The sequence below is a fragment of the Crocodylus siamensis genome, chromosome 1, assembly GCF_052110815.1.
Source record: "Crocodylus siamensis isolate JL-2025a chromosome 1, ASM5211081v1, whole genome shotgun sequence".
Taxonomy (NCBI): Eukaryota; Metazoa; Chordata; order Crocodylia; family Crocodylidae; genus Crocodylus; species Crocodylus siamensis.
Window position 1 is genome coordinate 175,544,859 of NC_143395.1, and position 14,097 is coordinate 175,558,955.

The 14,097-nt window shown below is 41.7% G+C and overlaps 1 protein-coding gene across 1 annotated transcript in view; it reads left to right on the top strand.

Moving 5' to 3' along the window:
- The window catches only part of EML6 (EMAP like 6), a 324,512-nt gene that overhangs the window by 163,191 nt on the left and 147,224 nt on the right, over nt 1–14,097 (top strand). The window contains exons 8-10 of the mRNA XM_090049525.1: nt 2,700–2,837; nt 5,740–5,996; nt 9,030–9,242. Coding sequence (XP_089905651.1) covers nt 2,700–2,837; nt 5,740–5,996; nt 9,030–9,242 — 608 coding nt within the window. The remainder of the gene's footprint in view (nt 1–2,699; nt 2,838–5,739; nt 5,997–9,029; nt 9,243–14,097) is intronic.

Below are 14,097 nucleotides of genomic sequence, written 5' to 3' on the forward strand. Positions count from 1 at the left end.
ATTTCTAAAGAAAGGGGGAAATGACTTTGGCAATACACAGACTTCTTGTGCAATAGTAGCCAGTCCAAGCTACAAACTTCAATTCTACACTTACAAAAGAGCTTACCCAAAAATGTGAACTTTTTATATGCAAGCAGAAAAATAAGTGCTTATGTCCTCATAAGCACATGCAAACACTTACAGTGCACACAATGGGCCTATGTACTTTTTGCAACTGCAGAATCAAAGACCACAGCTAAATATTTGGCTGTATGAAATTATTCTGTCCTTCACTCCAAAATTTGTATTTGGGAAAACTGATCCACTCTGTTTGCAAGTCTATGTGCAGTAGCCAGTCCTTTAGAACAGGGGTGTCGAAAATGCCCGGTGGGCCAGATCCAGTGTGTGGAGCCTCAGCATCAAGCCACCAGTGCTGGCCCTGGGTCAGCCCCCATAGGCAGGGCCCAGGATGCCTTCCACATGCAATGCCCATCCCAACCGCTTGGGGACTTTGCCACATGGACAGACATGTGAGGCATGGAACCTCGCAGGACTGGAACTGGCACTACATGTGGCATAGTCTGTCTGGGGGCATGTAGCATGGAGCCCAGACCAGCCAGAGCAGGCACCATGCTAGGCATAGTACCTGCCCTAACCAATCTGCTACACACAGCACCTGTGCGAGCACCTGGGACCTGCACTGTACATAATGACTGCAAACACCATATTCAATGTGGGACTGGCCAGAGCAGGTATGTGTGCAGTGCAGTTTGGTCAGGGCAGGCACTATGCACAGCATGGTGCCTGCTCTGGCTGGTCTGAGACCTGTGTGACAGCCCTCAGTCAGACTGCAACACATGTGGCACTCATTCTGGCTGCTCTGAACTCCATACCACACACACAGCACAGGGCCCAGACTGGCTGGAGCAGGCACTGGATCCAGTATGCTGTGGGAAGGAGGGGATCTGTGGGCCTGATCAGCCCTGTACCACGTCTCCAGTTCATGCGGCTGGATGAGTTTTGACACCCCTGGTTCAGAACATAGGACAGCACAACCCACGTGGAGGGTACTGCCTTGAATGCAAGATTTGTCCTGTGTACTTAATGAAATTACTTTAGAGAAACTGAAACAAGAGCTAAATTCTACCGTAGGGGAGGCCCAACAATGGACCCCATGCAGTAGATATAAACTCTGATGTTGCTCAGGTCATACTATGAATCTTATGGTGAAATAGATCTACAAGTCATCTACGTGCATTAGCCACACGAGTCAAATTAGACAGTCCTATATCTGTATACAGAGTATACAACTATTGGAATTTGGAATATTCTGACAATTTGGAATATGGAATCATCCCATGAAAACTCACTGATATAATTCAGCTATTATAAATAGTTTATGTAAGCAGTGAAGTATACTATAGATATATAGTATATATGTATAATATTATAGCAGGGGGGCATCCCAGGGCCAATCAGTCATTAGCCTGCCCACCTGTCTCTGAGCTAACTGCCCACCTTCCTTGCCTTCCAGGTCTTGATGATAAAAATTAAGATGTCAATCAGGTGGGAGGTTGCCCATTTACTTGCCATGATGCCAAGGGTATTACACACAGCTCCAACCTTCCCTTACCATGTCCCATGCCTCGCAGATGGCATCCTTTAGGCAGCCAAGCTCTCCTATACCCTTCTCCCTCTTAGCAGTGCCCCTCCACCCCCAGAACCTTTGGCCACACAGGCCCTGACCCCATCTTCACAGGCCAGTCGGCCCCATGCCCCTGACTCTGGGTGTCCCTCACAGTGGGCCCCTGGCCCTTTTGATTCCACCCCGGTCCTGGCCCCAGCATTGAACAGTCAAGCGTCCATCGAGGCAGGATTCTGCCAGCTTGCCTTCTCTGCCTCACAACTCTGCTGCCAGTTGGCTGAAGTTCTCTGTCCCTTGAGCCTCAGCCCTCTCAATATTCACTCTGCTCTGGGTTCCCTGCCTGTACCAACTCACCCCAGGGCTCCCTGGCCATCAGTTCAGCTCTGGGCTCCCTGCCCATCAACTGCACTTCAGGATCTCTCAACCCATAACTGTGGATGCTGGGGTTATAAGGTGCCCCTTACTTGCCTTTCACTGGGGAAGTGATTGGCCTGGCATTTCTTGGGAATGCTAGGCCAGGTCTGCCACAAGTAGCCCCACCAAACCATTCCGACCCAGCAGAGTGCAGTTTTTGGTGATGCCCAGGACCTGGAGCCTCCTCCTTCCCCATAGCTCCTGTCCATGTACCTCCAAGCATGTTCCATGATTTTGTCAGCAGTAGCTCCAGCCCGGAGGCTTTCTGTCCAGGGTTGCAGTGGCAAACTGCTGCCTCAGCCCCGGGGGCCGGAATCTAAAACGGAGGCTGCTCAGCCCCCTCCTCCAATCCCAGGGCCCTCCTGCAGTTGTGTGACTGCCTCATCAGGGCTGGCCCACATCTGCCGGATGCCCTGCTGCCTGCTCTCCGCCCTTAAAGTTGCAGGCACCGAAGGTGCTCCGCCACAACTATATTATAATGTATGTGTTTGTGGATATATGTAATATATATGGAGACATTATACTATAGTGCATATATATTTACTTTTTCATGTAAGTATATTATAGATAGTGGAATTAGGCATTTCTTTTCTTAGCTGAAAATCTGGAAAGATCCTGAATCATAAATAATTTACTTCAGTTTCAACTTTTCTTTGTGCAGGTTATGGAGCCTTGCTGATCATGCCTTGATTGCTCGCTGTAATATGGAGGAAGCTGTACGCAGTGTATCGTTTAGTCCTGATGGATCCCAACTAGCTCTTGGGATGAAAGATGGCTCCTTCATCGTTCTCAGAGTAAGGTAAGAGGAGGAAAATTGAATTTCAGGGCTGGTAGTTCTTTCTCTAGTAATTTAAGGCCAAATCCTGAAGGCCTTGATTTGAGACTTTTTTTAAATCAATGGGTATGTTATCTAAAAAAAAAAAATTGAATTGAACTGAGCACAGACCACAATTTCTCCAATGTGTATAAAGACATGAATGTTTGACTTGCAAATAGTGTAAACTCATGTTTCAACTAAACTCACACTTCAATCTGTAAGAGTGGTTTTCTACCTCATTAGACTCAAGGCACCCCTCATTAGATTTTTAGGCTGATCTATAAGTTTTATTTAGGTTTAAATTAAATCAAATACCTCTTTTACTATCACTAATGTTGCCTACGTTCAGGTATTTTAGAGCTAGCATTGTCTCTGTGAAGACCTCTGCCTTGTGCCTTACTGCAATTCAAATGAAATACATTTTTGCAGAACAGAAATTATGTTTATGTTATACTCATAGATGTTATAGGTTTGAGATGGACATCCCCTTTACCTGCATCAATAAAACTTGCAAGCACATGCACATTAGGTGCTGCTTTCACTTTCCATGTCATAAAACAGTCCCTTTAAATTTTCTTGAATGACAGTAATACCATATCAAAAGTCATAGCACTTTTGTATTTGGAATAATGGAAGCACATACATTTGAAAATTTGGTTTATTAACTTTTTCCTTGCAGCTTATATACAGTTGTGGATTTCTACATCACATGGGTGTAATATACTTCAGTTATTTTTAGATGGGGTTTTATACTTTCTTTGCAGAGCTATAAGGGCGACAGAAGTACTCAAGGGTACTATTGTACTCAAGAATAAGGATCTCTATTTTCTTCTTCATGTTCTGAAAATATTAAAAAATACAAGTGCTAATTTCCCATCAATTTCTCTTGTTTTCAAGGGTAGTATAAAATGTTATTAGTATTTAACACTCTTTGCATTGGGAAAATGACCACTTACTTTATTTAAAAGAATTTGGTTTAAGGCCATAAGAAAGCATTTATTATGAAGATTGCGGGAAGACAAGTTACAAAATGAATACATAATAAAAGTAAAATGTGTGATTTGTGTTTGTTTTGTCAGATGTTTTAATAAGAAGAAGGAAATGTGTCTTTGCATGCCTTGTGGGCTACATATCCCAACAAAATAAGTACAAGGGCATTCCTCATCCTGTGGAGATTTGCATATGTGCACACTCGGGCACTGTAAACAATCTGGTGGTTGGGAAAGCAAATGTGGTTAAAAATACCCAGAAAGAGTTGTCAGCATTTTTGTGTTAGAGAATAATTTTTAAATGCCTCAACGTATTCAATTCTGTAACATTTTAATGTGTTTGCTGAAATATATTAAAACTACAGGCACATAATAGTACTAGCATAGACTAAAATATCATTAAATAATATTCATATTTTAAAACCTTTTCAAAAGATCATGTTCTTTCTTTTCTGGCTACTAAGCTTTTCTGTGTCTAACAGTCATCTTGTTCATAATCTGGCTGGCATCTAACATTATTTATGATTCTGATGCATTTCAGTCTGGTAAGAAAAAGTCACGAGCCTGGCATTTTAGCTTTAAAAGGACAACAACATGTTTTTATAAAGCCCTTAATATAACTGTTTCTCTGTCTTTTCCATGATTTTACTTTCTTTTAGATTAGCAGTTCCACAGGCCTTGAACTTGGGAAGCTCTGGCCTCTGGCATTATATCTTCTTCTCGACTCAAATGGGTTTGGTCACTTGGAACTTTCAAGATATATTAACTTCGAGCCATGATAGGGAAATCCAAAATATGGGCCATCCTTCTCAGTAACAGCATTTACCCTTGTGCAGTACAGTCCCCCGTATTAGTATTAAAGTAAGGTTGGTCGAAACACAAAATTTCATGAAAATATTTCTGTTTTAATTGGCAGCTTTTTTATTACTAGCTGAAAGGCCAGTAAAATACTTCTTTAAATGATGAGGTTAGCAATTTAAAAAATAAAATTACTTTTTTTTTGTGGAAGATGAGGAAAAAAATTATTTCCTGGTTAGCTTCATCTGTATTCTCTCTGCGTTCCAGAGTCTGTTTCTACCATCTATTGTTGCTGTTGACTCATAAGCGTGTTACCCACCACATACACCTCTGGTGCATAAGAATTATTCAAGAGTGAATGAAGTGTATTTATATTTATATGCCAGAAAACTACAGCACAGTAAAGAAATAAAATTTAAATTACACACATGCACACTTATATGAGTGTAATTTATTTCTTTACTAGATTTATATACATAAATATATAAAGTGTGTGTGTGTATACACACGCATACATACATACACACACATCTATATAAAGGTGTATATGTATACATTAGATACATGCATCTACATATGTGCAGATTGTGTCTGCAAGTCAAAGAACAAGTTCTATTTGATTTTGAGCTTTCTTGGGATATTTGATAGTGGAAAGTTTTCTTTCCTTGTTTTCCCTGCTTCCCCTCCACCTTAATTATTATTATTTAATTTTACCCATCCTACAGACAGGAAAGGCATCCAGATCTGTCTAATAAGTCTTTTGGAAAATGTATTCTAAGAGGTCTGTTTTCATCTACCAGAACTGCTGTTTTTAATTCTTTGACCAAAAAACACTCTGGGGAATGCTTTTTTGGGGAAAGCAGCATAAAAATCAAATAAATTAAGTATAAAATATTATTTAGGCAGAGGAGAAGGAATTATTTATATCTTTCTTGATCCATCAGAAGGCAGACAAGATCAGAGGAAGAAACCACTAGTTCTTATAACAGAATTTGCTGCATTCGTTTATTCAGCTTTTGTTTTCAGGCCAATTCATTGAAATTTGGATTACATAGTCATAAATTAATAATTTATATTCTCACTCTTCATTCTTGTAGAGATATGACAGAGGTAGTTCATATCAAAGACCGAAAGGAAGTAATTCATGAAATGAAATTTTCGCCAGATGGCTCTTACCTTGCTGTGGGTTCTAATGACAGCCCTGTGGATGTCTATGCAGTTGCTCAACGGTATAAGAAAATTGGAGAATGTAATAAGTCATCTAGTTTTATTACTCATATTGACTGGTCTGTGGATAGTAAATTCTTGCAAACCAATGATGGTGCGGGAGAGCGACTATTCTACAGGATGCCATGTAAGTTTACCAATAATTTTGTTCTGTGGACAGATTGATGGCTTATAAGGGGGGAAACAGAACAAATCTAATTCAAATTTTACTTCTCAGTTATTTGTTTATCTCTATACTTTCTTCATAGATTTATAGATTCATAGATATTGGGGTCGGAAGGGATCTCAGCAAATCAGTGAGTCTGACCCCCTGCCCGGGTAGGAAAGAGCGCTGGGGTCTTCCTAATGGAAGACATATTTACAGTTCAGATTAAACTTCAGCATTTGTAAAAAGAAATACCTTTTCTTAACTTCATTTATCATATTGTACATTGTTCCCATATTAATCATAGTATAGATTGACTCACTAAAGAAGGAACTAATTTTCATCATGAATAGCTTAAAAATAGCTTCTGCTATGTGTTCCTTTCCTACCATCTAATGCATAATTATTAAGAATTTGATTTCTAAAGGATAGAATAAGTTGTCTGGGTAAATTTCAAGCATATTCTTTAGGCTTGAAGAATAAAAGACACCGTGGGCTTGCCAATCCAGCCCATAGACCGGCCCTGTGCCCCTCATCTGGCCTACAGGATCAGATGAGTTTGACAGCCCCAGACTAGATAATCTCCTGAGGTCCCTTATAACCACATTTTTCTATGATTCTGTAGTTCTTTAGGATTTTTTTATAATACTGTAAGTAGCACATAAGAAACACCTCAGTAATTCGTGATACATTACAAGCTAAATTGATCCTCTTCAGCACATATTTGAAGTGATAGTGCTTCCAAAGTATTGATAGATTTACATTTTGATTAAAATGATTGGAAATATTCTGCTAAATATAAAATCTAGTGGGCCTGGTATCCCAAATTATCCCATGGTTGATAGCCCAGAGGTTGCAAGTTCAAGGCCACAGCAGACGTATGACAATGTCAGATTCCAACAAATCTGTGCGTTCTGCTAAATACTTTTCAGAAGGACACAAAAAAGGAAAGGAAGAATGAAAGCTAAAGATTCACACTGGGTACATATACACAAGCTATTAATGTGCAGCAATAAACTCCGGAGCATCTCAAGCTGGAATCAACTGCTCTCAGGTGCAGCATCTACATGAGCACCCAGGACTGCAGCAAGTTGAGCTGGGGCAGAGAAGCTCTGGGCTGGCCAGGGATCAGCCCCAGGCTCCAGGTGTTGGCGTCAGGTGGTGGAAGGGCTGGCAGAAGCAATTTGTGCCTGATGGTCAGCATCTACATGTGCGTTTGATCACATTTAATGACTCTGTGGGAAGACAGTCCTGTCCCTGACATGTGCCTTAATATTGGCACATGTGTAGATGGTGATGCTTTACTGTGAAGCTAATTAGTCAACAGTTTTGAAAAACAAAGGAAATATATCATTAAGTGGTTATAGATTGTTTGCACAAATATTCCTAGGTCTGGCACACAAATGAGCTTGAATTAAAATGCTGGATCTAATGCCCAAAGGCATTCAGGCCAGCTGGCATTTAGTTGCATTTAATATCATTTTAAAACTTTATTTTTAATTGACCTTTGTTCATAGGTTTACAATACAGGTAATGTATAATGGTATGCATTCTATGTACAAGAAGGTTCACTATGTTTCCCTTATTGTCGTGGTGCTCATCCTCCAGCCTTCAGGGACATGTCCTCTGACTCACAGGGATCCCCATAGGTCTGGAAATTTGGTGGTAGGGGAGCAGAGGCAATTAATACTGCCAGTGTTCCCTCACCACCAAATTTTCAATACCTGTGAGCTAGATGACATGGCCCTGAGCATGGGGCCAGGGCTGCAGATATAAACTGATTTAGGGCCCATCTAGCATGTGGGGCTGGGACCAGATGTAATCCAGCATGGGGGACCAAAGTCTGATCCAGCTGGGGCCTGATACAGAGCAGGGGGCCAGGGTCAGGGCCTGATCCACCATGTAGGGCTGCGGGCACAGTCTCATCTGTGGGGCCAAAGCTAGGGCCTGGTCCAGTGGATGGGGCCAGGGCTACAGGCACAATATGATGTGTGGGACCAGGGCCTGATCCAGTGTGTGGGACCAGGATCAAGGTCTGATCCAGCGACCCCCACACAATAGATTGGGCCCAGAGACTAGATCCGCCTACAGACTGACCCCACACCACTCATCCAGCCCTCAGGGCTGAAAGATTGGACACCACTGCCACACAGCATTGGTATTATGTTCTATGTATGATTAGCTCAAAGATCTTCACAATTCTTCACAGAATTCTTAAATTATGTGAGGTTTCAGATATTATACAACTGATCATCTCTTGCTGTTTGTGTTGTGATTTTAATTCCAGTGGTTACATTACTTCTTTCATGAAACATGAATCAAAATGCATGTGAGCTGATCTTTTTTCCCCAATTATTTTTATTATCTTGGTATGTACAAGATACCCACAAACACTATGTATAGAGAACATTAAAGCTTCCTATGAAGTCATGTTGTACCTAATTAATTTAGAGTAAAGCCATTAAGTATAAAACAGTCTCTGTTAATGGCAAGAACTACAGTATAATGACAGATTAACTAAATATTCTTATTTTACTGACCTCATATAATCCAATAAAGCAGACTGCTGCACCAATTTGAAAATCTGAAATGGAAAACTGAAGGTCAATTTAGGAGTAAAAAGCTATATTTTTAGAACTATAGTTCCTATTTCAAAATTGGAATTAGTGCATATTATTAAGTTTAGAACAGGTATAAATTCAATAGCTATTCATGTGTACATAACTGCCTTTTTTTAGTTGCTTATTTTTCCAGAAAGCTATTCATAATAAACTGCTGAGCTAAATTAATTTTTAGTATTTTAAATGGTGCTGGGTCAGGACCTTTATGATCAGCTATGAAAAAATTCATAACCAAACAGATCATATTTGTTTATTTGTGTAAAATAAACTAATGGGTCTTAGAGTCCTTTACAGACGCAAAAACATGAAGCTCAGGAAGAATACAGAACTGCAATGTAAAAATGCATATTTATGTTGAAATATATAAACATCATATTAAATTGAATGTTTTCAGCTGGAAAGCATTTAACCAACAAAGAGGAGATCAAAGGAATTCACTGGGCTTCATGGACCTGTGTGATAGGGTCTGAAGTGAATGGAATTTGGCCCAAATATACTAACATTACAGATGTCAACTCTGTAGATGGAAATTACAGTAGCTCAGTGCTTGTGACTGGAGATGATTTTGGATTGGTTAAATTATTCAGATTTCCTTGCCTAAAGAAAGGTAAGAGTTTTTTGTTGTGGAGAATGCAATGATAAATGTTTTTTGAGTGTATATAATATTACAATGATAGTACACTAATCTAAGTACTTTGGATTTAATTTTTCTGTGATATCTATTCTGAAATCCCAGTAATATTCAGAAGTCTTTCTAATGTTAATAACAGTTATATGCATGCTATTGGGAGATTATGTCTCACTGACTCTAAAAGGATCGCTCAATATTTGTAATATTTCAGTGGAGTTGTATCTTGCATTCAGTAACACTTGATATAGGCAGGTGTCAAATAAGACTGCTCTTATCACTTATTAACAAGATTTATTTGTACAAACAGACAACGTCTGGTACTTTTTTAAAGTATCCTTCTGAGCTGTCAAATTATTATGTAGTTATTCAATTCCATGGAAGTTCTAAGATTTAATTGTATGAGTCATTGTGCCTATTTTGCCTTTTTAAAGCTCAGAACCCATATTTTTATTAATACTTTGATCTTTGATTTTTACTTAAATATAATTTTATTAAATTCTGGTAGTCTTGTCTGAATATAGCTTTGCTTCTTTGCCTTTACTTTGTAACTTTACTTTGTTGTTCTTTTTCTTTGCCTTGAGTCTATACTATTTAATTCTGTAAAATTCACTTTTTTTTAAGTGACAGGCATACAAAATTCAATTGTATTTGTATGTCTTTTATTGTCAAAATAAAAAGACATATTTTATTGGGCATCTTTTAAGATAATCTTCTGAATAATTATAATAGGTAATCTAATGTAAAAGATTCACAGGTTGAAAAAAGGATATGTATTTTTAAAAAAGCTTAAACATGTATGTTTTCCTGTGATCTGTATACCCTTGTGCAGTGGTGCTCAACCATTTGGCCCTGCTGTCCAGGTAAGTGGTACAGGGCTGGTCCTCAGGCTGGATTGAGCCCTGCTCTAGGGCTGGCGCCAGGGACCCAGCACCACCCCTTGCTTGGGCCATGCACCAGGATTGTGTTGCAGGAACCCAGTAGTGCCTCTTTCTGCTGGGTTTGGGCCCCAGGGCCCCAACACCACCTCCTCCCACCCCTGCACACTGGCATTGAGCTCTGGGGGTCTGGCTCTCCTCCCCTCCTGTTGAGATAAGGGCCTGGTTTTGCCCCTCTCCCAGCATCCCACACCAGGATTTGGCCCTGGGGCCTGGCACCACCCCACTAGGTGTGGCAGGATGGACTGGGTGTGCATTTCCCACTACCAAATTTCCAGACCTGTGGGGAGCCCTGAAGGCAGATGACATGGCACCGTGAGCCAAGGGTGAGCACCCCTGCCCTGCTGTAATGAAGTGGCACAGTCTGCAGCATTTGCTGTGTGTATTTTTTCTAAAGTTAGAGGGCCTGTCCTTTCAGTCCTGTTTGGTTGTGAATAAATCCTCATTCTGTAGTGCAACTGCTCACCTCAACAGCTGATTTGGCCAGGTAATGTTCCAGTTTCTTTTGACATATTTCTAACACATTTCAGTGGTTTAGCTGCCACCATTTATTTTACTATTTCACACTACTAGCTGTTTTTTAAAATTGTAAAATACATATTAGAAAAGAAAAATGAGCAGCTAGCTCCCAATTTCAATTTTTAATTAAAAACCTAAATTTAACAGAGGCTTTGTTTTCCCTTCTTTAGCAGACTCATTAGAGATAAATAAGAAAATACTGCTATGCACAAAGCTCCTTCCAACATTCAACACTGATTGAAGAGGAAAGGAGATGTATTCCTGCCAGAGTCTGTGATACTATTCTTTAGGCATTTGCCTGTATTAAAAAAATGTCAGCTTAAGTTGATTTAAAAATAACTAAGTTAAATCAGTCCAAAACCCTCTTACTATAGACAAGAAATAAGCTGGTTCAAGTGCATCTGTTTTCAAAATGTGCACAGGTTGAATTAGATAAATGTTTAAATGATTTGTGTTAAATGTATGCCCTTAGCTTAATAATATAAGGAGGGGTGCGTGAGCAGGGCAGAAGCCCTAGGCACTGCTTAGGAGGTTGGAATGGAGCTAAAGTCATGCCGCACCCTCCCATTTTACCCCTCACCCTGCATCTTTGGCAGCTCTGGCTCCAGCTCTGGGAGCAGGATGTGCAGAGAAGTGGTGCCAGCACATGGTTGCTGGGTCACTGCTGCTGAGGAGACATTGCCTCCTTTATTGCTGCTAAAAATATTCTGTTCTTTTGGTTGCTCAACACACATTAGTGGCTAAAAAGGAAGTGACATCTCCCCCCAGCAGTAGCAGCAAACCTTTAGCTGCTGAAGCATGTGGTGCTGCCCAGGACATAAACTCTGGTTTAGCAAATATAGGTCAGCCCTAACATAACTGAGGATAGCATAAGTCAGTCTTCTTAGAATAGTGTGCTCTCCAAGAAAAGTTTGTGACATATGGTCTGATGCAACGTTAGATTGTGTTTAAACCATGTTTTCTTCCTTTAAGGAAGTCCTCACTTTCAATTCCTCTGGTATATTAGGTAGCCATGAAACAGAGCTAAATTATATGCTTGAAGATGTCTTGATTACCCCATTTATACCCTTTGGGTATTTTTAATAGTAACTGTAAAAGAGTCTGAAGGAGACTTGAGGAGATGCATTGATTACAACAAACAATTCAAACAGTTCAAGATAGCCACCTACTGTGAGAGACTTGTTTTCTGGGGGTGGCCATGACACCTTGTGATGCCCACACAATCCCTGCCCAGCTTCAACTCTAGGGTGCCCTCCACCTACTTACTTACCCACCATGCTTTTGATGTTAGAATTTTATTGTGAGCAAGAATACCTAAGGGTCCCTAAGTTAACCTCAATTGTTTCCTGTGTCGGGCCTTTGCCTTCTCCCTTTTTCTCTTGTACAGCCCCTCCAGCTCCAGTTCACTGTACTGGACCAAGCTTCCATGTCTGAGTTTCTCATCTTGCCCCCTGAGGCCTTTGTCTCTGCCCCCTCTTGACAGCTGAGCCTTCCTGGGCTCTCTCTCGGTATGGGCTGCTGTCTCTGCCCTGCAAACTTGCTGAAGATGCACTGTGCCATCGACCAGGTCATTGATGAAGACATTGAACAAAATTGGCCCCAGGACCCACCCTGGGGCACTCCACTTGATACTGGCTGCCAACTAGACATGGAGCCATTGATTACTGCCCTCTAAGCCCGATGTTCCAGCCAGTTTTCTATCCACTTGATCATGAATGGCACATGTCCCTTGTGGCTGGGGGGGCATGGCAGTGGTGGGAGCATGGCGGTTGTGGCAGAAGCGCAGCAGTGGTAAGCGGGGGAGCTCCCACAGATGCTGCTGGCACTGTCGGGGGGGGAGGGGGCAGATTGGGGGTGATGAGTGCTGACCAAGGGTCGATGACCACCTGTTCCTGCTGCTGGTGGCCAGTGGGGATCACAAACTGTCCACAGACACTACCGGTGGTGTCAGCAGTGGGGTGGCGAGTGGCAACAGCCCGCAGGTGCCTCTGACAGTGTCAGTGGTGCCTTTTTGCAGGGGGTGCGCTGCCATGCTCAGGGATTGCACGCACAAACCCTACACATCCCCCCTGTGCCTTATAGTCCATACATCAGTCCATGCATTGATATTATTGTTTTATTGTGGGGGAGATTATGTAAAAGTCCAGGCTTTCTGGCCCGCAAATCCAAATCCTGCCCTTCTCAGGCTCCGGGCCCTGGGGCCCCCAGGTCTAGCCCTGCTCTAGGATTTGGGCCCTCTGACCCCCCAGTCTATGCCTTGAGTCTGCCCTGGACAGGGCTCAAAGTGATTGCATGCCTCTTAGGCACCAATGGGATTGATGCACTGTAGGCACTATGAGATCTCCAAACCACCGGATAGAACTATAACCAAAACATAAGCCATAGCTTAACTCCTGGCTGTAACACAAACTCTCAGCCTACTGGCTGTCTCCTAAACTCTTTCTTCCTTCTGGGTCTCTGTCCCCTACCAGCCCTCAGCTTCTCACTTGTCCTCAAGCTTAGTGGGGTCCCAGCCATCCAGCTCACTCACAACAGAGCTCCTTCCCCTTCAGCATCTGGAGCTAGCCTGCTGGTCCTGTCTCTAGCTCTAGCTTATTTCTCTCCCAGGCCCCGCCCCTTTCTGTACAGGTGACTCCCCAGGGATGCCTGCAAAATCTCTTTAATTAGGCTCATTACCTGGGCTCCATGGCGTCCAGATTCAGCGATGCCATGCCTCTCCTGCAGGGCTCTCCCTGAGCTTTTTCTCCCTTTAAGTGACAGAGAATCCCAGATGCTCTGTTCCACCCCAATAGAAAACATTCTAGTTAAAATATCAGACACAAAATATTTCCATAGTTTACCTCTCACCTAAACTGTCACCTAAAGGTAAACAAGACAAGTTTTAGTTTTATAGTATCCTACAAATTACTTCTGTGCCACAGAATGCATTTCAGATGTTCTGAATGCACTGGGGACATTTCAGAGTTTAGTATGTGGTCTGACTCCAGTTTTGAGAATTAAAAACAGGAGACCTGATCCCGCCCCCCACCCCAAAACACCAGAACATCTGGTAAAACTGGAAAGGATTTGAAGGTTTTATGGGTGAGGATTTAAACCTGAAGGAAACACATGTCATTTTGCCATAAATCACTTCACCTTCCTGGGATATATAATCAATAAGAATGTCTCAGACCTCCAGACTGGACATTATAAAAGACCTGGAAGGTTTGGCTTAAACTGGGGTAGGTATCATGGTTTGTAAGCTTGTGAAGAGTCTACATGAGGTATGTACTTAATTTCAGAGCCTGAATGCAATTATGCCATCAAAGAAAAAGTGACTTTGGACATCGTTTGCATCACTTCCAGCGCACCAGATAATCTAGGCCGTCCTGACAGAA